The sequence below is a fragment of the Calypte anna genome, chromosome 6 (assembly GCF_003957555.1).
Source record: "Calypte anna isolate BGI_N300 chromosome 6, bCalAnn1_v1.p, whole genome shotgun sequence".
NCBI classification, from domain to species: Eukaryota; Metazoa; Chordata; class Aves; order Apodiformes; family Trochilidae; genus Calypte; species Calypte anna.
Window position 1 is genome coordinate 15,464,481 of NC_044252.1, and position 27,621 is coordinate 15,492,101.

A 27,621-nucleotide genomic window follows, 5' to 3' on the forward strand; every position below is an offset into this window, starting at 1 on the left:
TGATCTTGAAGGTTTCTAGGGATGGGGCATCTACCACTTCTCTGGGCAACCTGTGCCAGTATTTCCTCACCCTCACTGAAAAACGTTCCTTTCTTATATCTTGTCTGAATCTCTCCTCTTCCAGCTTGAAACCCGTTGCCCTAACACTACAGGCCCTGCTAGGAAGTCTGTCCAAATGTTTCTTGTGGGCCCTTTTAAGAACTGAAAGGCTGTGATAAGGCCCCCCTGGAGCTTTCTATTGTCCGGGCTGAGCCACCCCAACTCTCAGCTTTCCCTCACAGAAAAGGTGCTCGAACAGGTCCATATCTTTCCTGACTCCAGGTGGGGTCTCACCAGAGCAGACGGGGAGAATCCCCTCCCTTTACGTGCTAGAAACAATTGATACAGTTCAAGATACAGTCCTGGGCTGCAAGAAACCACAGCCAGCTCATGTTCAGCTTTTGATTTACCAGTACCCCAAGTCCTTCTCCACAGGGATGCTTTACAGCTCTTCATACCCAAACCTGTGCTGATACCAGGGGACTGCCCTGACCCAAGTGCAGAACCTCACACTTGGTCTTGCTGAACTTCATGAAGTTCACCTGGGCACACTTCTAGAGCTTGTCCAAGTCCCTCTGGATGGCACCCTGTCCCTCAGGTGCTACAACCCACAACCTTACCTTGGTGTCATCTGTGAATATGTTGATGGTGAACTTGATCCCTCTCTCTGTGTCACTGATGAATATATTAAACAGTGACTGTCCCAATTAAGAGCCCCTGAGGGACACCATTCATCACTGATCTACATCCAGAAATCGAGCCATTGACCACTGCTCTCTAGATGCAGTCATCCAGCCAATTCCTTACTGACCAAATAGGCCATTCATCAATCTTCCCTATTTAGAGAAAAGGATGTTAACTTGCTGTTGTTCACAAACATTATTTATTCATTCACATGGGAGTGAAGCACAGCATAATCTGACATGAAGCCTTAGCAAAGTCAGCTGGAATTTCTCCTACAGCTTGGTTGGAGCTGAGTGATGAGCTTCATATCTCACCTCCTGCATGGTGGAGACTGATGATGAAGCCAGAGAGTGTTAAGGGCCAGATCCCAATGAAATTATTTATTCTGGTAAAGGGAAGGACTTAAAATTATAATTGCAAAATGGAGAGAATGATAACGTAGTCCTTTGTGACAAATATTTTCAGGACAAGGACAAATGAGAACAAAATGGCCTCAAGTCTGTGGGACATATCAAATGCTTGCAGCTGCACTGCAGGTTGTTTTCTTTTTTAGACTGGAATGCTGCTCATTTCTACATCAGAAAAGGACATGGAAAATCCATTACTGCAAATCATGCCTACAGAAGTTTGCAAGAAACAGCTATATTACTTTTAGGGTGTCTTTGGGGTGGTTTTGTGACTGCAATGGCCTTGTTTCATAAGGAAAAAAAAAGCAAGGCACCAGTGACTGAGTGAGAATTTGGTAATGAAAGACCCATCACATACTACTGCTTGGCTCTCCTCACGGTATTTTTAACTCCCACTGCTCCACCCTTGTAGCATTTTAAGAGATATTTTTTTGAATTTCAGAAATTATTTTAAGCAAACCATTTGATCTCTCAGACTTAAGCAATGTCCCATCTCAAATGTGACTCTCCGAGACCTTGCTTTGAACAATTTTCACTTGTCTTGGTAAGATTTTTACAAGGAAGCTGGTAGTTACCCTGATGACAAGATAATGCCAATGGGTAATATTAATCCCTACTGTCAGCAAGACTGAAATTCTCCAGTTTCACAGGGAAATACATTGTTTGTTAGGGAAACATTTTCCCACTTGTTCTTCTAACTGCAACATGAATTTTGCTGAAATGTTTCCTACTGAAACACACACAGAGCATTAAAACCGCTGTTTCAGCAGTTCCATGTGACTAACCAAAGATCTTGTCAGATACTAGAAAATATTTGGCAATCTTCATGACATAGACCATTCCTATTCCTGCAAGGAAGAAGCTTCCAGCTGTAGGTGAAGCTGATTAAAAGTTTCCATCACTACCATAAAACTGCACATAAATATTAACAAACACCACTGTAACAAATGAAACACTGTAATAATCTGTGTATCTGGATATAAATAAATGCTATTTTTCCTCACAAGCAGAGCAGCAACTGCAAAATCATGCAAATTTACAGAAGTCTTAGATGATTTTCACCCTACTCAAAATAATATCTATCTTATTATCTATAGTTATTTATCTACCTAAAAAATAAATATATGAGACAAGTAAATAAGAATTCATCAGAACACCAGGAAATCTTCCTTGAACTGTAAATCATATAAAATATATAAATCACTCCACCACCTCTCTGGACAACCTGTTCCAGTATCTCCACTAATCTCAACCCTGATCCTTATGGGACTCCACGTGTCACTGGCCTCCACTTAGACACTGACCTATTGACAGCCACTCTCTGGCTGCAGCCATCAAACCGCTGTGATTCTTAATCCACCTCTCCATTCTTCTTCTCCTCCAGCAGTGCCTCCAGAAGGATCTGCTTCATGATCTTTCCAGGCACACAAGTGAGACTGACCAGCCTATAGGTCCCTAGATCTTCCTTCTTTTCCTTTTTGAAAATGGGCGTTATGTTTCCTCTTTTCCTGTCAGTGGGCACTTCACAGGACTGCCATGACTTTTGGAATACAACAGAGAGCAGTTTAACAACCACATCTGAACTTGTACACTTCCAGGTTCTTCAGATGGTCCCAAATCTTCACTCACAATGGGCAGCTGTTCTTCCTTCCCACCCTTGCCATTGTCATCTGTGACTTCAGGAGTGTGGCTGGAGCCCTTGCCAGTGAAGGCTGAGGTAAAGAAGTCATTGAGAACCTTCTCCATATCCCTTGTCACTAGTTCTCCTGTTTCCTTTCTGAGGAGGCCCTCACTCTCTCCAGTCTTCCTTTTGCTGTTAATATACCCATAGAAATGTTTGCTGTTCCCCTTGATCTCCCTGCCTAGATTTAGTTCTAACTGAGCTTTGGCTTTTCTGGCCAGGTCTCTTGCTGCTCAGACAGCTTCTTTATGTGTCCCCCTCTCTAGATGTCCTTTCTTCCATTCCTTGTAAAGTTTCTTCTTGTGTGATACCTCTCCCAGAAATACTTGAAGGGAAGGAAACCATCCAGCTCGTGTGAGGACCTCAGCCTGTAAGAAGCTGAATCATTCCCACCAATCCAAGGGAAGACTCTGCTGTGTAACTGTAGGCTTTGGGATATAAATACAGTGGTTACATCCCATGAGGCTGTCATGGGATCTGAGTGGGACAGTTAAGGGATAACCTGATCCCTGCCTCTGCAGCTGTAGGAGCACAGCAACCCAGTGAGGATGGGTCAGATGTCTGCAGCCTTGTTTGTTCTTGAAGGAAAGGCAGCTGCCTGTTCTGCTAGCCCAGATGTTATTCATCTTCAAATAACATGGTATTATAATCTGCTTAATAGGTATATATAATATGTATAAAATATCAGAAAATAAGAGTATCTTGCATCTTCAGCAAAATATTGATAATATTTGGCTTTCTTAGGCATTTAGTGAACATGTGGCTTTAATACGGGCCAGAAAATGATACTGAGGGACTCAGATCAGTTCTCTGAACACAACAGCAGTGGTACAGAGATAAAACATTGTTAACATTCCTGTTCGTTAATGCATTTTACTTTTTTGCAGAAACCATAAAATACACTTATTTAAATATTGGTCTTGAAGGGTAAAGTGATATCCTATTTTCTTACAGTTCCTTACTTTTGGTCCTTTTTTCCTGTGACCTAATACTTCTTATCAAATGGTTTTCTTCATCACTGCCTGGGTGTTTCTGCTATGAGAAAAATGAAGTAGGGCTCAGCCTTTGATCCTCATTTTGAAGTATGTTGAAGTATGATGATGGTGAGGGACTTTTTAGGATGTCAGGTGGTGATAGGACATGGGGGAACGGATCCAAACTAGAGCAGGGTAGATTTAGATTGGAAGTTAGGAAGAAGTTCTTCACCACAGGAGTGGTGAGACACTGGAACAGGTTGCCTCGAGAGGTGGTGGAAGCCCCATCCCTGGAAGTTTTTAAGGCCAGGCTGGACAGGGCTCTGAGCAACCTGGTCTAGTGGGAGGTGTCCCTGCCCATGGCAGGGGGGTTGGAAGTAGGTGATCTCAAAGGTGCCTTCCAACCATGAAAATTCTATGATTCTGTGACTTAAAAAAACCCCAACCCCCACTTAAAAGCCATTGTCACATGCAAACACGTGCAAAGGATAGCAAATAAATAACATTAAAAATATTTTAAGTTTAATTTGCTATATGCACGACTTCTCTGATCACTGCTGGTAGGATGAAAGCAGTAGGTAGATTAAACAAAATTCCCAACAGCCTGTTTTCAAGCATTGATGCAGGGTTTGTATTTTGTGGTTATAGAAGATGACAGAGGCTGTAATGTAGAAAAGCAATACAAAGTAATCTTTGTCATAGTTGTTTTGTAAAGCTGTATGTAAGTTATAAAAAAAAAAATTATACACATAAATTGCAGGTCTTGCCTATTTAAAATTCTGCTGAGGTTTCCTGGCATTTGTACTACATAATGATTGTAGGGAAGAAAGCCCAGGTAATCCTTCTGTTATTGTGGAGTGATATAAAAAGGTTTCTTCTTGTTCTGTAGATGTTATTGCAAAACCAACAGGCTTAAAGCCTATTGATATGACAACAAACCATAATCAAAACCCAAGGAGTTTGTTTTAAATAAAGTTTTCTTTTTAATTGGATTCATATCCCAATTCTAATCCTACCTAAACTTTCTCCCTTTACAGCTCTGCATATATAAAGTATTTCTATATATACTCAATATATTTTGAGGTAAAATGCAGTTTAATGATAAATTTATTTTAAATGTTTGGAAGTCCAAATGCTTCAGTGTATTAACTTATTTTATTGAAGTTTAGACATGTCTTACTACTTAAGCCAGATGTTTTTTTTCTTAAGCCTTTTCAACCCTTATCAAATTACAGTAAGACATTGCCCATTTTAATGCCTCAGGTGGCTTAGTGCAGACCCAGGCGTTTCCCCATCAGAGCTGAACTTTGGACTCTGGTTGGACCTGTGGGGCAAGTCACTCAGTCTCAAAGTATTTGGATTTATGGTTTCATTTGAGGACCATCTTTTCTTGTAGGCCCTTTCAGATACTGGAAGGCTACACTAAGGTCTCCTCAGAGCCTTCTCCTCTCCAGACTGAACAACCTCAACTCTCTCAATCTGTCTTCATAGCAGAGGTGCTCCAGCCCTCTGATCAACCTCATGACCCTTGTCTGGACACACTCCAACACGTCCATGGCTTTCTTGTAGTAGGGGCTCCAGAACTGGATGCAGTATTCCAGGTGGGGTCTCACAAGAGCAGAGCAGAGGGGCAGAATCACCTCCCTCACCCTGCTGGCCATGCTGCTCTTGATGCAGCCAAGGATCTGGTTGGCTTTCTGGGCTGTACACTGATGCCTCATGTTGAACTTCTCATCCCCCAGCACTCCCAAGTCCTTTTCCTCAGGGCTGCTCTCAAGCCAGTCCCTGCTCAGCCTGTATCAGTGCTTGGGATTGCCCTGACCCAGATGGGGACCTTGCACTTGGTCTTGTTGAACTTCATGAGGTTGGCATGGGTCCACCTCTCCAGCCTCTCAAGGTCCCTCTGGATGGCATCCCTTCCCTCCAGCGTGTCAGCCACACCACAGTGGAGTCATCAGCAACTTGCTGAGGGTGCACTCAATGCCACCGTCCATGAGTTGGCCTTGGTGGTGCTTCTGGCCTTTGTGAGCCCTCAACCTTGTTCATAACCAGTTAGTTTCTCCTGCAGAATCCCATCCATGTTCTGCAAGGGCACTACAGCTGCAGTGTTCCTTAAAGGAAAACACTTGCTTCATTTTTTGTTTTTTTTTCCTTGGCCAGTGACCTGTTCTCATTGACCCTCCTCCTGTGGGTTACAACAGGAGGGCTGGTGGGCTTGCTGATGAGATGATATTGGATCCTCTGCTCCACTGAGAGCTACCTCCTGTTCTGACTTTGGAGAGATCATTTTGTGAAAGTAATCAATTTCCCTCTCACTCTCCCTATTGTTTCTTAACCTACTCACCTCTGCCCTGAGCTCCATCACTTCATCTTGGAGCTGTGCCACCCGGCTGAGCAGGTCATCAACCTGCTCATACTGCACACAGCCATAGTCAGAGATGCCTCCAGTCAGGGAAAGGCTGTGTCATTCCTCACAGCCTGTGGCCTTAATAACAATATCCAGTTTGGTGGGTGCTGAGAGCACAGTCTGCTTTCTCTGAGTAGCTACGGTAGCTACCGAGTAGCTCCTGGAGTAAATTGCTGCTGCTCAGTGCCCTGCTGCTCTCCTTGTCTGTGTGAGCTGCCCCGGGAGAACTGCCCTGTGGGAACTGCTGAGCTTCATCCCTGTTTGCCCACTCCTCTTCACTGCACTCCTCAGGGGCATTTAAATCTCCCATGGGGCTCCTGGCAATGCCTCTTCCACACCTGCTGCCACTGACCTTCCTCTTCCCACTGGGGCTGTGAGTGGGGGGGGTCTCTGACCTTAGAAACCCCCAGCACAACTCGGGGTTACCTCAGTAGCTGTCACTGCCACTGCCGCCTCACTGACTGGTGAAGCTTCATCAGTTTAAATTTTTTACTTCCTTTCTATGTCAAACACATTATATACCATCAAAAAGGCACAAGGGACAAGTAAAAAAAAGACTATAAAATCAGAAATTACTGACTCTACAGTTACTAGGTAATCTGGACTTTTTAAACACTTACAGTGCAAAACAAAAATACCCCTTACAGAACTATTAAGAAAAAAATGCCCAAACTACTTGTTTCTTTGTATTTCTCTTAATTAATGCTTACTAAATTACTGAAGTATGCCAATTCTTCCTCTCTGTGCCCCACAGAATAAAAGATAGTGAGTCTTTTATCTCCCAGGCTGCCTTGGTTGTGTATGTGAAAGACCACTCAGCTGCCAGTCCTGAAGTTCACCATCTGTTTTCAACATAAAAACTGTATTTTTTTTAAACATATTATAAACAAACTAATATATCTGAAGATGTAGGGTTTTTTGAGTATTATTCCCCAGTTCAGCTTTTACAGAACACTAGAGTACTAGGAATGAAGGCCTGTCAGATAACTGAATACTAAACATGTCAAAGCAGGACTGAGCATATGTAGATCATCCCTACAATATGCTCAAGCATCTCTCATGTATCTCATAAGGCCTTCAGAGGTCGCTCCTATCCCAGCATCTCACCTCTGATATTGCCTTGCATCAAGACAATGTGCCCAGGGAAGAGTACTGGGGCTAAGCAACCATTTGTGGTATTTGTCCTTGTGCTCTCCTACACCTCTTTGAAAATTTGTAGAGGTAGGTATTTTAAAAATGCAATGGGTTTCTTTTCCTTTTGCACACTTACAAACTCTTCTCATTCTCCTACAGCTCTGTGAGGGATGCCCACATGAAGAGCTGACTCCTTTTGGCTTTTGCCTTCCTCCTACAGGTTTCTTTGTTCTCTTGCATTGGGGGAGGCAGTGAAAAGTCAGTCCCCATTGATTCCACCCACCTCTCTCATGGTTTCACAGCACTGCACTATAGTGGCACTGGAAGATTTCTCATGGAAGATTTGTCCATAACTTTCGATGGGCTTTGCCAGTACTTCACTGCCCTCACAACTAGCACACCACCCCAAGAGTCATGCTGAATTTTCAGGCCAATGCTCACTTTTAAAAATCCTGTTTCCAACAATTGTAGAACTGCTGCTGAAATTGCAGCAGTTTTCTGGAGCCCAGGCATTTCTTTTTTAGATTAAAACCATGTAAATCCATCAAGCTCCCTATATAAGATACTATTTTACTCTTCTGATCTTTTCTATTTCCTTGGAGCTGCAAATATTCAAATCAAGGCTACATCCTCTGGGCAAGGGCTGTCTGTCCTCTCATGGACTGGAACAACATCTCACCAGAGCCTTGATGCCTTTTGGGACATTTTGCTGACACAGAGTCAGTCTGTGTTCCACCACAACACCCATCTCTGTTCCTGCAGCATCACTGTCTCACCATTTATTTCCAGTGTGCCTTTCTGTGCTTCTTAATTGTCTGCATTTGTTGCTCCTAAGTTTTGTCTTAGTGATTTAAGAGGACCTTCCCTCTCCATCATCAAGGACACACAAATACTATGACTGTATTACTCAAAATTAAATGGCCTTTCTGGAGAAAATTGTGAGAAAAAGGCTCTTGTTAAAAACCATCAAAGGTGAAAGCTAGAGATAGCCCCACCCCACAGCAGATAAACGTAAGATGTACTTACTCTCTGTCTATGACCAAACAAGTTACTGCTTCAGCTGCAATGACATTGGCTGTTCTAACATCCTCCCTGAAAAAGAAAATACATTTCTTAATAAGTTATATTATAATAGTGGCATTTTTTTATTAGTTTACTACCATATTTCATTCTAAAGCACTCAAGAATAAATCTGGGAGTATCACAGCTTTTTTTTCTGTTTTTTAACATTGATTATCCATACAGGCTTCAAACACTCAAAAGCCAGAAATCACACGAGTGTACAAGAAAAAACAGGATCTCCTTGTAAATAAGACATCAGTCACACTTACCTTTTCTCATTTCTTACTGTGCACAGAAACAGTTTTATTCAAACACTATTTGCATACTTTATTTATGAACATATTGACTTCTGCTCATGTTCTCCTTCAAAAAAACCTATTAGTATCTCAAAGATGAAACAAGAAGCATCCAGAGAAATAGGACATTAGCTCTGCTGCTCAGAGCAGGTACAACATATCTGGTAGGCTAGAAGAATCATTATGAATTTGCTATCTGAGCATGGAGGAGGCTCGGACTGTGCCTATAGAAGGGGCGTGATTAAGTCAGAGCTTTTGAAAGGTCTCAGCACATTCAGAAATTAAATACATTACACTTACATTTTTGTCTGTTTCTTCATTACCAAGTGTTTGGTTTACTCCCTTTCTCTGCCCCACTGCAAATTTGGCTATGGCCAACTCAAGCTATATAATTTGAAGTTAATTCATTTTAATCAGAACAATTTGGATTTTGTCAGGGCCATAGAGATGTCTCTCTCTTGACCACACAAATATACAGGATTCAGAGCTTCTTTTTTATTCAAATCCACTCCAAACTCTTCAGCATATGAAGGATAAGTGAATGGTAGGCAAAGGAAACCCACCTCTTTTGAACACACCTAATTCCTTTCACAGAATCATGGAATTGTCACAGTTGGGAAAGGACTCTAAAATCACCATGGCAACTGTCAACACCGCACCCCTGCCCCTCTTAATAAAATACATATAGAAATATCTGTATCACTCACTAGAGCATGTTTCAGAGTGCCTCATCTACAGGAACTTTAAATACTTCTGGGGATAATGACTCCACCACCACTCTGGGCAGCCCAGTCCAACAGCGCACTACTCTCTTGGTAAAGAGTTTCTTCCTCAAATCTAGTCTAAACCTCCCCTGGTGCAACTTCAGGCCATTTCCTCTAGTCCTGTCATTGTTCACTTGAGAGAAGAGGCCAGCACCCACCTCACCTCCTTTCAGGCAGTTGTAGAAAGCAATGAGGCCTCCTTTTGGCTTCCTCTGCTACAAATAAACATTCCCAATTCCCCCAACCTTCAGACTCTCCACCAGCTTGGTTGCCCTTCTCTGGGGCAGGTCCTCCAGCAGGTCAATATCTTTCTTGTGAGGGGGGCCCAGAACTGAACAGAGTAACTGAGGAGTGGCCTCATCAGTGCCAAGTACAGGGCCACAATCACTTCACTTCTGCTGGCTGCACTCTTCCTGATACAAAACCAGGATGCTGTTGCCTTCTGGGCCACCTGGGCACATTGCTGGCTCATATTCAACTGGGTATCAACCAGCACCACTTGGTCCTTTTCTGCTTGGCAGCTTTCCAGCCACTGCTCTCCAAATCTGTATCATTGCCTTGTGTTGTCGTGACCAAAGTGCAGGACCTGGAACTTGGCCTTGTTAAAGCTCATTTTATTGACCTTGGTCCACTGGTCCAGCTTGTCCAGGTCCCTTTACAGAGCCTTCCTACCCTCAAGCATACCCAACACTCCCACCGAACTTGGTGTCATCTGCAAACTTACTGAGGAAGCCCTCAGTCCCCTCATCTAGGTCATTAATGAAGATATTGAACAAGACCAGCCCTAAAACAGAGTCCTGGGGAACACCACTGGTGACCAACTGGATTTAACTCTATGGGCCCAGCCATGTAGCCAGTTTCTAACCAAACAAAGAATACACGTGTCTGTGCCATGAGCCACCAGGTTATCAAGGAGAATGCTGTGGGAGACGGTGTCAAAGACTTTACTGAAGTCCAGGTCCAGTCCACAGCCTCATCCACTAGACAGGTCACCTGGTCACAGGATGGCACCAGCTTGGTTAAGCAGAATCTGCCTCTCCTGAAGCCATGCTGGCTGGGCCCGATCCCCTGGCTGTCCTGAACTTGCCATGGGAGTGCCCTCAGTATCAACTGCTCCATCATTTTTTCTGGCACAGAGGTCAGGCTGGAAAACCCCTGTACATTTCCACTTAAGTAGAAAATGAGACTTAAAAATGCTGTTAAAAATAGCAGTTGAAGATTAGAGATATTAAAGCAATAATACTTCTTAAAAAAAAAAGCATGGTGCATGGGTACTCCTACAGGAATGTACACTGACCCTTTAGGGTAATCATTAATTAACTTTAATTACTGTTGAGCTATCTTTAATATCTTTAGAACAGAGCAAGCAGAAATAAAAATTAAAGAAATATTAATATGCAAGCCTAGATTCGAATGCTGCAATTGAGTCTATTTTCAATGAAATTAAATGTATATTAGTGCTAATTTTCCCAAAGCAATAAACAGAATGATGGTAATTTAAAGCAATTAGAAAGAAGTAGCTATGTAATTGTCGACAATTAAATCTATTAACTTCTAAAACTTTGGTAAAAATATAGAGAATAAGGAATGATAATATTTAATATTCCATTAAGTTGCTGTAGCAATTTTTTCCTGCTATATTAGTGTATTAAAATGTGTATGCAAACTTTTCAGTTGTTCATTAATTCCAATTGAAACATAACATATTTGTCCCATTATCTTACATGCCTTTCTGCCACAAAAATACAGTTTATACCTTTCCTAGGTAAAGATTATAGACATGATTACAGTTATTATATTATAGTTACAAGATTACAGACAGATAAAATACTAATGGCTGCTTCAGTTTAAACATTTAAAAAAATGTTAATATTAGAGAAAAAAAATTTAAAATAAATGTTACGGGTTCCACTATCTTGTACTTAATACATCTTTTTAATCAGCATGAAATTAATGTAAAACACAAAACTTTCCCAAAGAGCATCTCACTTTGCATGAACACCTAAACCAAAGGGATGTCAGGGTTTATCATGCAGAAAGCCACACAATTCTGAGAGTTTCTTATAGACTGCCTCAATACAAATAACTCACAAGTCAGAGGAAAAACAGGGTGTTTGGGGTTTTTTCAATGATAAATTGACTCATATGTGTAGTGTTATGACAAAAATTTCTCTGTTTTGGTTATCTGCAAAGCCATCCTTGACTGCAGCTCTCCCCTGCCACAGATTCAGGATCCTCATACCACAAATACCAAACACAGGGAGGAACAGAGGAAAGGAGCTCCCTGTACCAATTGTGTGGATTTATAAACCCTGCATGCCCTTGTGTTAGAGTGTTTGCCAAGCAGGTTGCAAGCAGGATTAAAAACCTCCTCAAGCTTCTAAAAACAGAAGGCAAAATCCCCAACGTTTTATCAGTCCTATCCAAATGTTAGATCCCAAAACACACTGAAACTCCCAAACTCTTCTAACACCTTACACAGGCTTAAAAATGACCAACACACACACAGGGCCATGGCATGGAGCTATGAGCTAACCTCAAGTGCCTGCAAGGAAAATAATTGTCAGTTCACATTTCTAAAGGTTATTTCCACAGGCAGCTCCCAGCTACAGCACAGGGCAGTAAGTGAAGCAAGTCATTACTTGAAGTGCACAGCAGTAAATGCAAAAGGAACTGTTAGAGGGGCATGGCACGAACTGCAGAAGTATTTACTAAAAATGCACTGCATTAAAGGCAACAAGTAATTATTTGAAGTGCATGGCACTCAATGCAAAAGTAGCTATTAGAAGTGCAGGGTATTAAATGTAACAAACGATTATTAATTTCAAAAAGAAATTAATAATTTCAAAAGAAATGATTTGAGGTGCAGCACGTTAAATGCACCAGGTCATTATGAGAAGTGCACCCATCAAATGGCACCCATAATGATGGGCAAGCCTGGCCCTCAAGCACTGACTCAGACACTTTCTGGACTTCATCACAGGAGTATTTGTTGCTGCTCCCCAGGGAACAGGACTCTGCATCAGAGGAATCACCTTTGTGAATTATCCATGTTCCTAAAGCTCTTCCTAAGCATGTTATGACATCATTAGAAATGTAAGTATATAATTTAGAGAGGAAATACACGGTTTTTTTTCCTTGTAATTTGGTGCCCAGTTCACCACAATGAACTTGTAAAGTTTCAATAATTTTGATTCTGATTAGCTGCCAACTACTTAAGAATTACGAATTTTTTTAAAAATACCTTTAAACGATCTTTTTGATAGAAGTGTATTGAATATACAATAAAGCAGTGTTGGAAAATATGGATATGAAAGATACGGGCAGCTTTAAGATGACATAAGGTCACATATATCTGTTCCCTGATTTTGCCTTAAGCTGTAAAACTTAGTCTTAGATTTCAAAATCATTTAGATGACTTCCATGTCTTTGCTTTTTTACCTTCCTACACCCCCTGGCTCATTGAAGTCCTGCTCCAAAACTGTGTCTCACAGGTCCTACCACACCTAACCCCTTAATAATGCTGATATAATTTTTCAAATAAATAGAAAGTACATTGTGATTATTTAATTTAAGAATTTACCATTACATTTGCTTGAAAATTGCCATGACAGCACCAGCAAATACAGATCTGTGCTCTTACCTGAAGATGGACACAACTGCTGCAACCTTGGCATGAGTCTGCCCAGATATGGGGATTTTGGGGGCTTGGAGCAACCTGGTCTAGTGGAAGATGTCCCTGCCCATGGCAGCAGGTTGGAACGAGATGGTCTTTAAGGTTCCTTCCACCCCAAACCATTCTATGAGTCCATAATTCAATGATCAGTCCCCACAGACAGCCTCCTGGCACAAAATCCTATTTTTTATGAGATGTGGGTGCCCTGGGGGCAGGATGCATCACATTTACAGCTGAGTCTCTTCTGCTCTTCTCCTAACAGTATTTGGTCTGTAAAAACTGACCTCAAGATAAAACATAGTAGAGACATTTTAGGTCTCTGAGTAGGCAAAACCTTCTCTTTGAAAGATATGGACACAGCTTTTTCTTTTTCTTTTTTTTTTTTTTCAGAAGTTCACCAGATTTGAGTACTGCTCCTCAGAACACCCAATAAAGATATTTTTTATCTCCCACATTAAGGTCACAGTGTAATCAGAAAATACCATAGAAAATAATGAGAGACAGATGCTGGGTTTTGAGCCACTACAGCTAAATTAAAATTAATAACTGATCTTTCCCATTTTTTTTTTCACATTTCTGACATGCCTTGTCCTAAATACTTAAAATAAACATTATTAAAAATACTGTAACAAGGTCAAGTATATAGTACCAAAAAGTGATAAAACACATTAATGAACTTGAATATCAGCAAATTAGGAAGCTCTGGATAGGCTTCCTGTGGCAGATTTTAAAAACCCACCAGGGAAGACCTGATTTTTTTTTTCCATAATTTCTTTGGAAACCCTCATTAACACATTCTCAAGTCTAAATGACCTAAACACTCATTTCCAAAGATCCCCTGGGACTTGAGTTTTCTAACCCTCCCAGCAGCAGCTTCTGTAGAGAAACCACCAAGGAGCAGACACTGGTCCATCTCATCTCAGTGGCTGGTCGAGGTCCTTCAGTTACTTGGGGAAAAAGCAACACTACATTGGACTGTGGCAACTCCCTTGCTACTGCCTACAGCCCAGCCTCAAACAAGCCATTACACAATTTGATGCCTAAATTTCACTTTATTCCTATACATGACTATATCGCTCTATATATGAATAATTCTTCTATTTTACTCTATCATTAAATTTCACTCATTTAATTTACTGCTTGATCCTCTGGGCCCACGGGCTGAAGAATCTACACAGGACATGGCTCCTGTTATTTTTACTGGCATAATGATGCTGCATTGTCAGACTACATATGCTGATATCCATGGATGCCACGCAGATACATTTTGCCAAAAAACAGCACTAATCAAAGCAACAGCACTATCACAGGCACTATTGTGTATAATAATACAATACTGAACCCACTGGAAGCTAAAGGGGAAGCTAGAAGGGGAAAGAGGCATTGATAAGACAGAGACCTTCCTACTGCATTTTTAAAAGTGGGTGTAAAATCCTCCACATTTATGTACATGAGCATAAGATGCCATTGACCCTGCAAACCTGCAGAGGTTGTGTCTGCAGAAAACTGCTGAGAAGAGATGGGCATGAGCCCCTCATGAGCTGGAAGCAGAGAATCAGGTTGATTACCATAAAGCTGTCACAAATGTGAAAGTACCTTCACTGCTTACTGTCAGTACGAAGGTTTTACCCTTGCTGCAAGACATAATCAGGATCTCCTGATAACTCCTGGCTGCAGGAGTTAGGATTGGGATTAGGCTGCATCCTAATCATAGCTGTGACAGTGTGAAAGGATGATGAATCACACAGGTCATAGCACTAACGAAGAGTGTAACACTTCTGGTATATTCTCACTATACTTGAACTGTAATTGAAAATAGAAAACTACTCAAGAAAAAATATATGACTTCTGCCACAACTAATTTAACCCACAAGCAATTTCCTTGACTGGTAATTTACTAATTTGACGTTATTTACAAACCCAGCAACTTTAAAATGAAATCAAATTGTAATCCAAGAGTTAAAGTAACATGATACATCTATTACACATAAATACTACCAACATTATGCTTATGCAATGACATTTTACACCCTGTGCAAGAGGTTCACATGGCCCCAGACAAATAGCAAAAGCAGCTAATGTATATGATAATATCTGTGAACATGTTTTATAGGTGAGCAAACTAGTGCATGAGGAAATTGAGCATTAGATGATAGAGCCAGCAATTAACATCTGGGCTAGCAGAACAGGCAGCTGCCTTTCCTTCAAGAACAAACAAGGCTGCAGACATCTGAACCATCCTCACTGGGTTGCTGTGCTCCTACAGCTGCAGAGGCAGGGATCAGGTTATCCCTTAACTGTCCCACTCAGATCCCATGACAGCCTCATGGGATGTAACCACTGTATTTATATCCCAAAGCCTACAGTTACACAGCAGAGTCTTCCCTTGGATTGGTGGGAATGATTCAGCTTCTTACAGGCTGAGGTCCTCACAAGAGCTGGATGGTTTCCTTCCCTTTAAGTATTTCTGGGAGAGGTATCACACAAGAAGAAACTTTACAAGGAATGGAAGAAAGGACATCTAGAGAGGGGGGCACATAAAGAAGCTGTCTGAGCAGCAAGAGACCTGGCCAGAAAAGCCAAAGCTCAGTTAGAACTAAATCTAGGCAGGGAGATCAAGGGGAACAGCAAACATTTCTATGGGTATATTAACAGCAAAAGGAAGACTGGAGAGAGTGAGGGCCTCCTCAGAAAGGAAACAGGAGAACTAGTGACAAGGGATATGGAGAAGGTTCTCAATGACTTCTTTACCTCAGCCTTCACTGGCAAGGGCTCCAGCCACACTCCTGAAGTCACAGATGACAATGGCAAGGGTGGGAAGGAAGAACTGCTGCCCATTGTGAGTGAAGGTCAGGTTTGGGACCACCTGAACAACCTGGAAGTGTACAAGTCCATGGGACTCGATGGAATACACCCACAGGTACTGAGGGAACTGACAGATGTGGGTGCTGAACTGCTCTCTGCAAATTAGACCAGTGGGATCATCTTGTCTCAGAATAAATATAGATGTTCCATATTTAGAAATCTGAACGACATATTTCCAATTTAATTTCTACAAACAAAAGTTAACATTTCCTGTACCTACACAAGGATTTCAGAAATACTGATCTATGTATTTTCCTACCTTGTGAGCCTGAAGAACCAAACTTACTTAAAAACTCTAAATATCCTTCCAAGAAATTCTCATTTTAACATGTTTTTAAAGGAAGATTTGGATGGTAGCAGGCTTTTGTACTCTTAGCATGAAATAGTACTCCAGCTTTTTCTTTACTGAAACCACTGTTGTTGCTTGCAGCTTCAGTATCTCATTCCTTCCACAACCACAAAGACCTCGTGCAATATGGTGACCATGACAGATAAAAGTGAAAGTCCTCTATTTAAGTAAATAAACCAAAATTTCTACCGGAGCTAATTGCCTACCAATTATTTATGGCTCAAACTGATAAAATTATCAGAAAACCAGACATTTAGGAGAGGTTTCTTTTTTGGTTGCTTGAAAGCAGTCATTGCAGAAGTGACTTGACAGTTTGGCCCCTGCAGGCAGCTGGAGTTCATGGGGTGAAAGTGATGCTCTCTGCCTTGTAAGCACTTTCTGCAATAAAATATATTTGCCAAGTTACAACTACTGAGTCTTCAAAGCCCTGCAGGTGACACTGCTGGGGTGTTTTGCATGTGCAGGCATGACTGCAGTGTCCCTTTTTTTGTATGGCAACATTAAAAAGACTTCTACTTTTGCTCAGAATAGTTATTTTTCTTTCTTTCCACTCTTTCCATCTTTTTTATTCCCTTTCAAATCCTTAATTTCGCTTTATTGCACTTTTTTCTGCTCTTCCATCATTGCATAGAGACAGAGTGGGGAAAGAAAAAAGGCATATTTTGCACTAAAAAGCACAATAAAAATATCACAAGGGACACGAAGAATTCAATCCAAATCTCAGCACTTTTGGGTTATATTGTTTTTTCTTAAGTGGACCATATTCATCATGCAACACTTCTCAGTCTTGCAGCTTTTAGAGCTTTAGGCAAAGATGCCAGATTTCATCATATTCCATTACATGAGTGGCAGCGGGTCCCACTGAGAGTGATTGGAGCTATTGGAATAACAATAAACTTGGAAATCTTCCTCAGCTGATGGGAAATCCCTTTGAGGTGGGCCCACTTGATTAGGAGCATCACCAGTGAGGCTGTGGAGTCTCCTCTGGAGACATTCAAACCCCACTTAGATGGATGCCTGTGTGACCTGGAGCAGGTGGCCCTGCCCTGGCAGGGGGGTTGGACACGATGACCTTCTGAGGTCCCTTCTAACCCCTAACTCTCTGGGATTTCTGTGATATGTACCAAAATGATAGTGTTTGTATATCTACATATGCATACTAATATTGTTTGTTGTTTTGTTTTGTTTTTTTTTACTTTTAAAATATAATTGCACCACTAGGCAATTTATAAATGAGGAAAAAGCAGCAGACCACACATTTTTGCTAAGAGTACTTGCAGAAACATAATTAGCAGAGCAGCAGCAACAGCATTTGGCCTGCAGAGACACATGAAACTGTCATTGACCCATTTTCATCATGAAGGACTTGACAGCTGCACTTTAGCAGATTATTTAAGAAGGCACTAGAGATAAAGACATGCACAAAATAAAAAGACCTCAAACTGCTCCAATAATATTTTCACTTGGGGATATATTGGTATTTTAACCTTATCAAAGAATCAAAGAGTTTGAAGTAAAGAAAAACCTGTGACTAGTAAACCATTTAATTTTCCAAACATATTAATGAGCAGAATGTCTCCCAGTTAAATAGCAGGATTAAAATCTGAGCTCAGAGTCTAGGTAATGAAAACATATGTTCATCTGAGTAACTTGTATAGAATTAACCAATTAAGAACTTGGGGTTTATGATTAGTTTTTCCTTGCTTAAAATGTTTAAATCAATGAAGACTAGAACAATATTTTATTTTAACAAAATCACAGGAATTTGCAACATGCCTTTACAGTTTGTTTAGGCTGAATTGCCATCAGAAGAGACCTACTGCTTACAAAGCCAGGACCTGCTGAAGCAGAGAAGAAACCAAACTCTTACACCTCTCTTGTTCCAGTTGTGACATGAAAAAAGACAAAAGCACAAAATAGTTTCTAATTTTTCAAATGAAAATTGGATAATCAGTGCAAAAGATGCTTCTACAGTTCCCCATTACCAAAGGATGTCTGGGACACACAGTAACTCATGGACAAGCTGCATAATGTCTGTACAGCTCACACCTGATGGCATCAGTGACCATCTCTGAATGGTGTTGTGGACCTGGGTCAGCAAACATGTCCCATGATCTGTGGAAGCAATGAAAGCTTTTTTCCTTCTTTCTCTGTATTTTGTTCTAGGAATGAGTGTAGGGACCTACTTATATACTTATACCTTTTTTTTTTTTTCCTGTCAAAACTGGACAGCCCTGGCACAAAAGCTTACAACCAGTGGATGGAGAAAGAGAAGGAAAACAGGGAGATGGAAAAGGACAAATAAATTAAATAAGCAGCATTTCTTTGGGCAAGGAAGGACACGGAGAAAACTGATGTCCTTTGCTGAGCATATACACACCATGTTTATGTCCTCAGGGAAGCCCACTCTCAAACTCTGATTATTTGAGAAGCTGAGAAAACCACATCCAGGAGCTGCCTCCCATTAGTCCCTACAGATCCTGCAAGAGACACTCAGGACTAGAACAGGCAAAGGGACTTAAGAAAGATGATCTGACCTGCAAGCAATGAGTTATTACTTGGCTGCCGATGAGTAAACTAATGAAAGGGTGCCCTAATGAATCCATGTCTCTTGGGGTGTACCCTTCCCCAGCAGGTCTTGACTTGCTGCAGACAGTACCATATAAAAGTCATAAACCACCACACATTATGTCAGGAGGGAACATTTGCAAAGAGGGCAGTAATTAGCAAAGGTCAGTAAAATGCTACCATCAAATGAATTCTAGCAAAGCCTTCTCAAAGCCCACCATCAAACATGCCACCTCCCCTTTGAACTGTGTGCATATCAATAATGTGCTTCCTATAAACTGGGATGATGATTTTGTGGTGGGAGATGAGACCATGCTACCACTCTTCACTGTGCACACAAGCTACTCTATTTTCTCATAATCATAGAATCCTAGAATAATTTGGGCTGGAAGGGACCTCTAAAGGTTATCTGGTCCAAACCTCCTGCAGTAAGCAGGATCACCCTCAACTAGATCATGTTAAATCCCATAAATCCCACCATATGCTCATAATAAAGGAAGGAGATAAAATACATGTTGATGACCACAATGAAATCCAGAAGAGTGTATTTTATCATGCGTAACATTATCCTCCAAATTATGAGATGAATAAATACCATCCTTCAGTACTGTTTTGAAATGCTTTTAAAATGAGATCTGCTGCTCATGAAAAACCTCTGAAAAAAATGGATTTTTTGCAGCTTTGCTAAATAAGCAACATAAAGGTTTGCAGACCCTATGGGGATTAGCACATATGTAGATTCATTCCCTGAACATGGTGGCTTACATTTTATTTTTGGATAGGAAACATTTTTCAAATAAACATGCCTGCTATCCCCTTGAGTTTTTAGAAATCAGGGGGAACTGAAATAATGTACATTCAAGTATTCTTCTCAGTTAGAAAAGCAAAAGAGAGAAACTAATTTTGGAAAGCATGACAGAAATGCAAATAATTTGAAACACCATAGTCATTTGAGTATGCAAACAAAACTATCACCAAAATCACAGGTGAACGGAGGACTTCTGCAGATATTGAGGAGTATCAGCAATAAAATTTGTGGAAATTGATGGATTTGAAATGAAGTCAGATTATCATGTATGAGTTATCTCTCTGCAAGCCTTGGGTACTGAGAAAATCTTGACCCTGGATGGAAAGTGAAGAGGCATAAATGGTGAAGCAGTCCAACACTTTTCCTGAGAGGCAGCAGGAACACAGGGTCAGTGTCTCACTCCTAAATCAAAACTCCTGACAGTTAAAACACTTCCCTTCCACCCTCTCACTATCCCTAATCAGGAATCTCCACATGGGAAAAAATATCTCCTATCATCAGAAAAGGCAAAAAAAGGAAAAATGAGGCTATAGGATTAACTATAATACTTTATTACAAACCTGTCATGAGCACTTTTAAAATGATAAAACATTTTTAAGCGAGCTTGCAGCCTTCTGAGATCCCCTGATCAGAGAGAGGCAATATCCTCATCTGTAACACATCTGACTTTTCTCAAGGACACACACTGGGACTTAGTTTAAAGTCTAAATCTTTCCTAAATTCCTTGTAGCATCAAAGCAATAAACCAACAGCACAGACTTCCTCAGTGTTCAAAAGATCTTCAGCTTTCCTAGGCACAGGGGTTTCTCCAAAACTGCCAAATTATTTGTCTTTCTCAAAGTCTCTAGGATACTCTAGAGATAGGACATATGATTCAAGAGATAAGAATTCACTGTGATGCATATGGATTACCTCCTCTGCTCTTGTGGACCCCCTTGAGCCCATGCAGATTAGATATATTCCCATTTTCAATAAAGTAAAAGACAGGGCTTAATAGCTTCTTGAAGCAAATAGCTGCAGTAATCCCTGTTAAAAGCCAGGCTGTTTGGTTTAAATTCCTTCTGTTGGTATTTTTTCCCTGGGAATTTTTTCATAAGAAGCAGCCACAAGTGGTCATTTAGGAAGTTCAGGCTGGACATGATGGAAAACTTAATAAAGAACTTTCAGCAGTGCAATAGGTCAACTGGTGACTGACTCTCTATCTTTGCAAATTTTCAAGATGAAGCTGGGCAAGGCAATGATGAATGTGCCTCAGAATCTGTGACAGCCCAGCTTCAAGCAGGAGGTCAGAGCAGAAACCTTCAGAGCTCCCTTCAGTTAATATTCATCTCATTTTTGTTGATCTCCTGTACCTGATTCCCTTCTGCCTCCAGTAATTTAACAGATTTTTTAGAATCATGTAATACAAGGGTCACTTTCTAGATTAAACATTCTTTTAACTCTGGCACTAAGAACTAAAAACCACGGTCACCTGAATAACAGGAATCAAATTACTTTTTTGCTGCTCCTCAGGTTTATATATACTTATCTAAATGTATTTCTTAAGGCAGATATATTCTGAGAAAGCTTGAAGAGAGCACTAGAAGAGATGATTAGAATCACCTTTGCTTCAAAAGCACTACATTAGCCTATGGTAATGTAATACATTAGAAATACCTGGCTTCAGAGCAAAATAATACTGAGTTTAAAATTAATTCCATCTTCTTGTGCTGTGTTTCAGCCATTACCAGAGGAAATTTCAAAATGCCCTGGGTCAATATATTAAACTCAGAGGGAAGCCTTCCTCAGCAGATGTAGTGGGTAACACCTATAACTTCATAGTTATTTGATGGAAGAAAGATTTATTCTACAGCTCTTGCATAAAAGCTTCTGCACACTTTCTGTGGAGTCTTTCCAGGCTATTTATGGACTGACAAGTACACTATTCTGTTTCACTTCCAAGCATTTCCATTGAATTTTACCTTGCTGAATCCTCATCCTTTCAGTGCAGAGATGAAAAGACCAGAAGGCTTCTTCTCCCTAGTGCCTAGTGATAGGGCAAGAGGGACTTGGTTCAAGGTCTTCCAGGGGAGGTTCAGATTGGATATTAGGAAAAATTTCTACACTGAAAGAGTGGTGAAGCATTGGAACAGGTTACCCAGGGAGCTCGTGGAGTTGCTGTCAGTGGGGGTATTAAAAAAAGATGTTAGATGTGGTGCTTTGGGAGATGACTCAGGGGTTACAGTGGTGTAGGGCTGATGGACTCGATGCTCTTGATGGTCCTTTTCAACCATGATGATTCTATGAGCATTGGGTGTTTGCTAACATTACTGAGTCTTCACTCAGAGTTTACTTTGGCTGGTCACATCAACAGTGACATAGATGGCTTAATTTGGAAGAAATGTAACAAAAAAACCCTTTATCTTTGTGACATTAGCACAGTAATATTTAAAAAAACTGAAACACTCGGAAAATATGAAGTGGATTTGGACCCAAGAGAGCAAAGTAATGTGAACAAAACCATCATCCCTCTCTCCTTAATTTTTAGCCCCTCTTGCCAAGATTATTTCTTTTTCTCCAGTTTGTGGTGTCTGTTTGAAATAAATTAAACAAATGAAGTAGAAGACTCACAATATTGCAGTTTAAGACAATCTCTTGTAAAGTTCCCAAACATCTTGTATCTAAAATTACACTTTAGTATAGGAAAACAAAATAGGACCTAGGACACATGATGATTAATCTTCTATAACAGCCATTATCATCTTTTATAACATCATGGCAAAACTATTTTAAAATGTTCAGCTTCTTTCAATTCTATAATTGAACACATTTGTTCATTTAACTCTAACATTGTGGAAATAATGGAATTTAGCAAGTGCCTTAAAGATCTGCATTTTATACATTTAGACTTCAGGAATCAAGAACTTGATTTTACATAGCCCAGAGGTTGCATGAAAAAAATACTGAATTTGATAGTAATATAAAAATTACAGTAATTTAAATCTCTGCCAGCTCTTTTAGCAGCCAGAACAAAATTGTTTCATTAGGGAAGTCATGCCATATAAATCTATAAAACTTGTTTCAGCCTGAACAAAGTTAAGATCAAATTGAGATGGAGGCTGGCCACAGCATTAGTAAATATGAGCTTTTTTCCTTTTTTATTGAATATAAACAAAATCAAACTTCTCAACAGGGTTATGAAATCATGTGAGTCAACATTTTCCCTAGTACATGGTTGGACATGGGCTAATTTGCATTGCACTGATGACTCTCCACATATCTGCAAACTGGCCACAGTCTCTCTGTACTTCAAAAGGCAAAAGGCTGCAGAGTTCTCAGGAACAAATGTGTCTGCTGAAATTAATGCAGGAAATACATTCATTGGCAGCAAATTAGCACTTTCTGCAGGGTCTAGTGGTGAAGACTTGTATATTTTCTGGCTGTTTTCTAACCTGTGTATTTTCTAGTTGTTTCTAACTGAAAAAATTTATTATGCTGGCACCAAAGTCTACACTCCAGTTCAAGGCCAAGACAAAATGGTGAGGAACAGAAGAAAATACCTAGTAGAAAGCTGTCTACAAAAGCTCAGAATGACAAGAGGTAGTCTTAGCACATTGGTACAACTACTCCTGGGCAACAAAATAAAAATGAAGGAGGATGGATGCTTGGCCAGGTTTGAGGGTCGTTATGGAGAACAACTCTCCAGCTGGGGGACATCAGGAAGAAACACAATGATACATTTTAGACAAGAATAGTAAGTGGGGATGTGATGCTAACATCACCAATGACTTCAGGAAAGCTGGATGGGGGTAAGTCATGAAAGCAAAGATGAAGAGCAGGTGTTTAAGGAAAGGAAGAAGAGAAGTTAGGACCTTGGTCAAAGGGTCGTGGTCAAAGCAGTCAATTAGGGTAACAGTAATGGCAGCAACAGTCTTACAATGTCTTCAGATTAATAAAAGAATATAAAACCTCTGGGAGGTTTTGCTATATGAAAGCAAGACTTGGAGACTTTCTGTAGAGTATTTGGGAGATCTGGCCTATTGTGAAGCCTGAAGATGACATGCCAAGGAGACACAAAGGACAGACAGGATGGCACTGCTGTGCATGAAGGAAGAAACCAGTGGGGAAGTCTGCACAGTTTATTGGAAGCACACGATCAGCCAGACATCTCTCAGAGGTATCCATATAGTGCAGCAGGTCACTGACCACCTTCCCCTGGATTGCTGAGGACTCATTCTGCTCCTGGTACCTGTCTCAGCTTAGGGAGTTGGAATGCCTGTTTATAGCTGCTCCTATTAGTAACAACTGAGGCCAAAAATTCATTAAGCACCTCAGCTTCTTCCTCATCCTTCATCACTATGTTTTCCCATGCATTCAATAGGCAATGACCTCCTGGTCATTCTTCTGTTATTAATATATGCATAGAAACTTTTCTTGTTGTCCTTAACCATAGAGGCCAGATTAATTTCTGCTTGGGCTTTGGACCTTCTAGTTCTCTCTAATTCTCTTCCTACATAGCCTCACAACATTTTTGTAGTTATTGTGAGTGGCCTGCCCCTTCCTCCAAAGACCATAAACTCTCTATTTCTCCCTGGGTGCCAGCCAGGCTGGGCTTCTATGCCTCTGGCTTGGCTTACAGCACATGGGGACAGCCTCCTCCTGTGCCTTCAAGACTCCCTTCTTGAAGAGTGTCCAGACTTCCTGGACTCCCATACCTTTCAGGACTGATTTCTGAAGGGATTCTGGCAATCAAGTTAAAGATTGCCCTTTGGAAGTCTAGGTTGGCAGTTTTGGTGCCCCCCCTACCCCCCCATTATCTCTGACAACAGAAAACTCAATAATTTTGTGGCTGCTGTGCCCAAGGCAGTCTCCAAACACCACATTTCCTACCAGCCCCTCCCTGTTCACAAAGAACAGGTCCATCAGTGCACCTTCCCTGGCTGGTTCACTCATCAGCTGGGTCAGGAAATTATCTTCCACACATTCCAGGAACCTCTGGGACTGTTCCCTCTCTGCTGTGCTATAATTCCAGTAGACAACAGGGAAGCTGAAGTCACCCACAAGAATAAGGGCAAAGGTTTCTGAGATTTCACCCAGGTGTTTATAGAACATTTTGTCCACTTCACAGCCCTGGTTGAGAGATCCATAGCAGACTCCCACTGTGATATCAGCCTTGTTGGCCTTGCCCCTAATTCTGATCCAAAGACACTCAACCTCATCATCGTTACATTCAAATTCTAGACATTCATAACAGTTCTTAATATAATGTGTGACCCCACCACCTCTCTTTCCTTGTCTGCACCTCATGCAGAGCTTGCAGCCATCAATTGTGACACTCCAGTCATATGAGGCATCCCACCATGGTTCTGTGATAGCCACCATGTCACAGTTTTACTGTTGTATCCTGACTTCCAGCTCCCCTTGTTTGTTACCCATGCAGCATGTATTGGTATAGATGCACTTCAGGTGGGCTAATGATCCCAATGCCTTTTTGTGGGCATGGCCCCTAATTCCCACCACACCCTCCTCAGGTGGTTCAGTGATTTCTATACCTTCAATATCCCTTGCTTCTTTGTTTCTCATTGTTTCTCTATCCCCCATCTCAACTGAGATGGCAGAACAGAGTCTTTACCAGCACACCATCCTAAAAATCCTGGCATGCTTCCTGCAGGCCCAGTTCCTAGTTCCTTCCTAGTATTCCATGTTTATCCCCTTTCTCCTTCCAATCTAGTTTAAAGCTCTGCCAATGAGCCCTACATTTGGCCATGGCCCTGAGTGACCTACTCTCATTAGATATGTTTTGAGCTTGGAGTTGTACCAGAGGCCCTCTCCAAGTCCCTCCCAGATTAAATAAAGAGTCAGTGATGCTGTAACACTGGAAGACAAGAAATCCCAACAGTTTTTGATATAATAAATCATATTAGTGGTAAGTGGAGGGCAGAATGGGGCAGCAACTTGTATCTCTTAAACAGAAGATAAAAATGCTCCCATCTGGTGAGGGATAGAAGCTAAGAGACAGCAAGAAATGACAGGAAAGATTAAAGATACAAACTATAGACAAGACATATGTTAATGGAGGACATGGAGATGACTTCAAGAGACCAGGTGATAATTTTTTTGTATCTGAAGCAGCAGAGGAGACACAGTTGTGGTGGGACATTAGACAGCAAACCAAGAGAACTGTATCTTGTCCATTTTCTCTGAAGAGAGAAAAGCAGTGAGCTATTGGGCAGAAAAAGAAGAGACAATGATGTGTGATGGTCAGGGGATGAAAAGACAGCTGGAGGACTGTTGTTGGCAGAAGGGAGAAGACAATAATCATAATGAAGGAAAATGGCCTGCTGCAGGATTATGTCAGCATAATTTGGCAGCACAAGAACAAATGAATTTAGGGACAAGGACCCTGTGCTTAGAGGAGGACAAAAAGAGAGAGGAAGTTTGGAGCTTTAAAACTGCAAGGGATCCACCGCTGCAGAGCTGGGTGGCAAGAGATGGGATGAGGGGAAGGGAAGGAGAGGTCCTGAAGACTGCAAAAGGGTCTGGAATGGCTCTTACCCATCCAGGTGACTGTCAACAGTGCCACTGCAATGGCAAGGCTTTAATAAAGGAGATAACTCATTCATGGAAAAAGCAGCATAATCCATGCTATTCCATAAAGACCTAGAAACACAAGATTAATTGGCTTCTCTTTCACCTCTTTCATTTTCAGCCTGATGTGTTGATGAAAGATGTTTAAGATCCCCATGTCCATCAAAAGTGTCTCCTGGGGAATAAATAACATCATCTGCCAGAGTGCTGTAGAGTGCACCAGGAACAAACATGGGTTTAAGCTCTGCTTGCAGGGTTTGTAGTATCCCAGCAATGATGGTTACTGGGGAGCCTGCCTCCTCCCATTCCAGCTACAGGACTGGACCAGTTCACACACTGTCCCACACAACTGGCATAACTCTAGTTCCTCTCCCAGTTAAATTTGACTTAAGATGAAGTTTCCAAGGGTCAGTGATAACACAGTTCAGCCTAACAAAATGTTGCCAGGTCATTAAGCATCTATAAAGAGGACTTCTAAATAATGTTGCACCCAACAACCTCTATATTTTGTCTTATGTACAAAGATACCATAGATTAAATTCCATGTCCACTAAAAAAAAAATCCATTTTCAGTAATTTTTTGTGTGAGGCAAACATTAAGGTCACACGAGCTTTGCACATGAAGTCCTGTTGCCATAACAGGAGCAGTACTGTATCTTGCAAAAGCTATGTTTGCATTGTGGCTTTGCCTAAAATAAGATCTGACCTTGTTTAGTGATAACACAATCTATTTTTAAATGCTAAGACACTCAAGGTAATATTACCAGACAGACAAATTGCTCTCCAAGATCCCAGGGGTGATCCATTTCCCCTTTCAAAGTCCCAGTGACACCTCCTGGGGATAGTGACAGCCTGGGATTATAGGTATCTGTATGTGCTTTAAGGTGCCAAATACTTAAAAGCATCACTGTATCATTTGCATCAACAGTCAATGACACTGCATGTGCAGAGGCTACAACCAGAAACAGCCATCAAAGCCTGGTTTGCCACTGCCAGCATCAATAGCCCCTCTGCTGAGTCTTGAAACAGAGAAAAAAACTGTTCTAAGGTTTAAAATTTATGTTAATAATTAAATTCAAAGCAGAAGCTTGGTAGACTGATGACTGTCAAGAAATATATTTACAGTACAGGAATAGCATACAGCCTAAGAAACCCCTTGCACTTACAGAGGGAAGATGAGGACCAAACCTGAAGAGATGTGGCCTGGAGGTCCTGCACGCATCCAGCTCCAGTGCATCTCCTCTGACAATAAAACCATTTTCAACAAATACAGGCATCACATCTCACCTTTCTGGAGGGATTACCAAATTTCCAGCCCAGGTAATGTTTCCTAGTCCATA

At 41.1% G+C, this 27,621-nt stretch overlaps 1 protein-coding gene across 5 annotated transcripts in view; it reads right to left on the reverse strand.

Annotated features, from left to right (window-relative positions):
- PRKG1 (protein kinase cGMP-dependent 1) overlaps positions 1 to 27,621 on the reverse strand; it is a 453,965-nt gene that overhangs the window by 65,288 nt on the left and 361,056 nt on the right. For all 5 annotated transcript variants that reach the window (XM_008502063.2, XM_030453519.1, XM_030453516.1 and 2 more), the window contains exon 8: positions 8,353 to 8,418. In XM_008502063.2, coding sequence (XP_008500285.2) covers positions 8,353 to 8,418 — 66 coding nt within the window. The remainder of the gene's footprint in view (positions 1 to 8,352; positions 8,419 to 27,621) is intronic.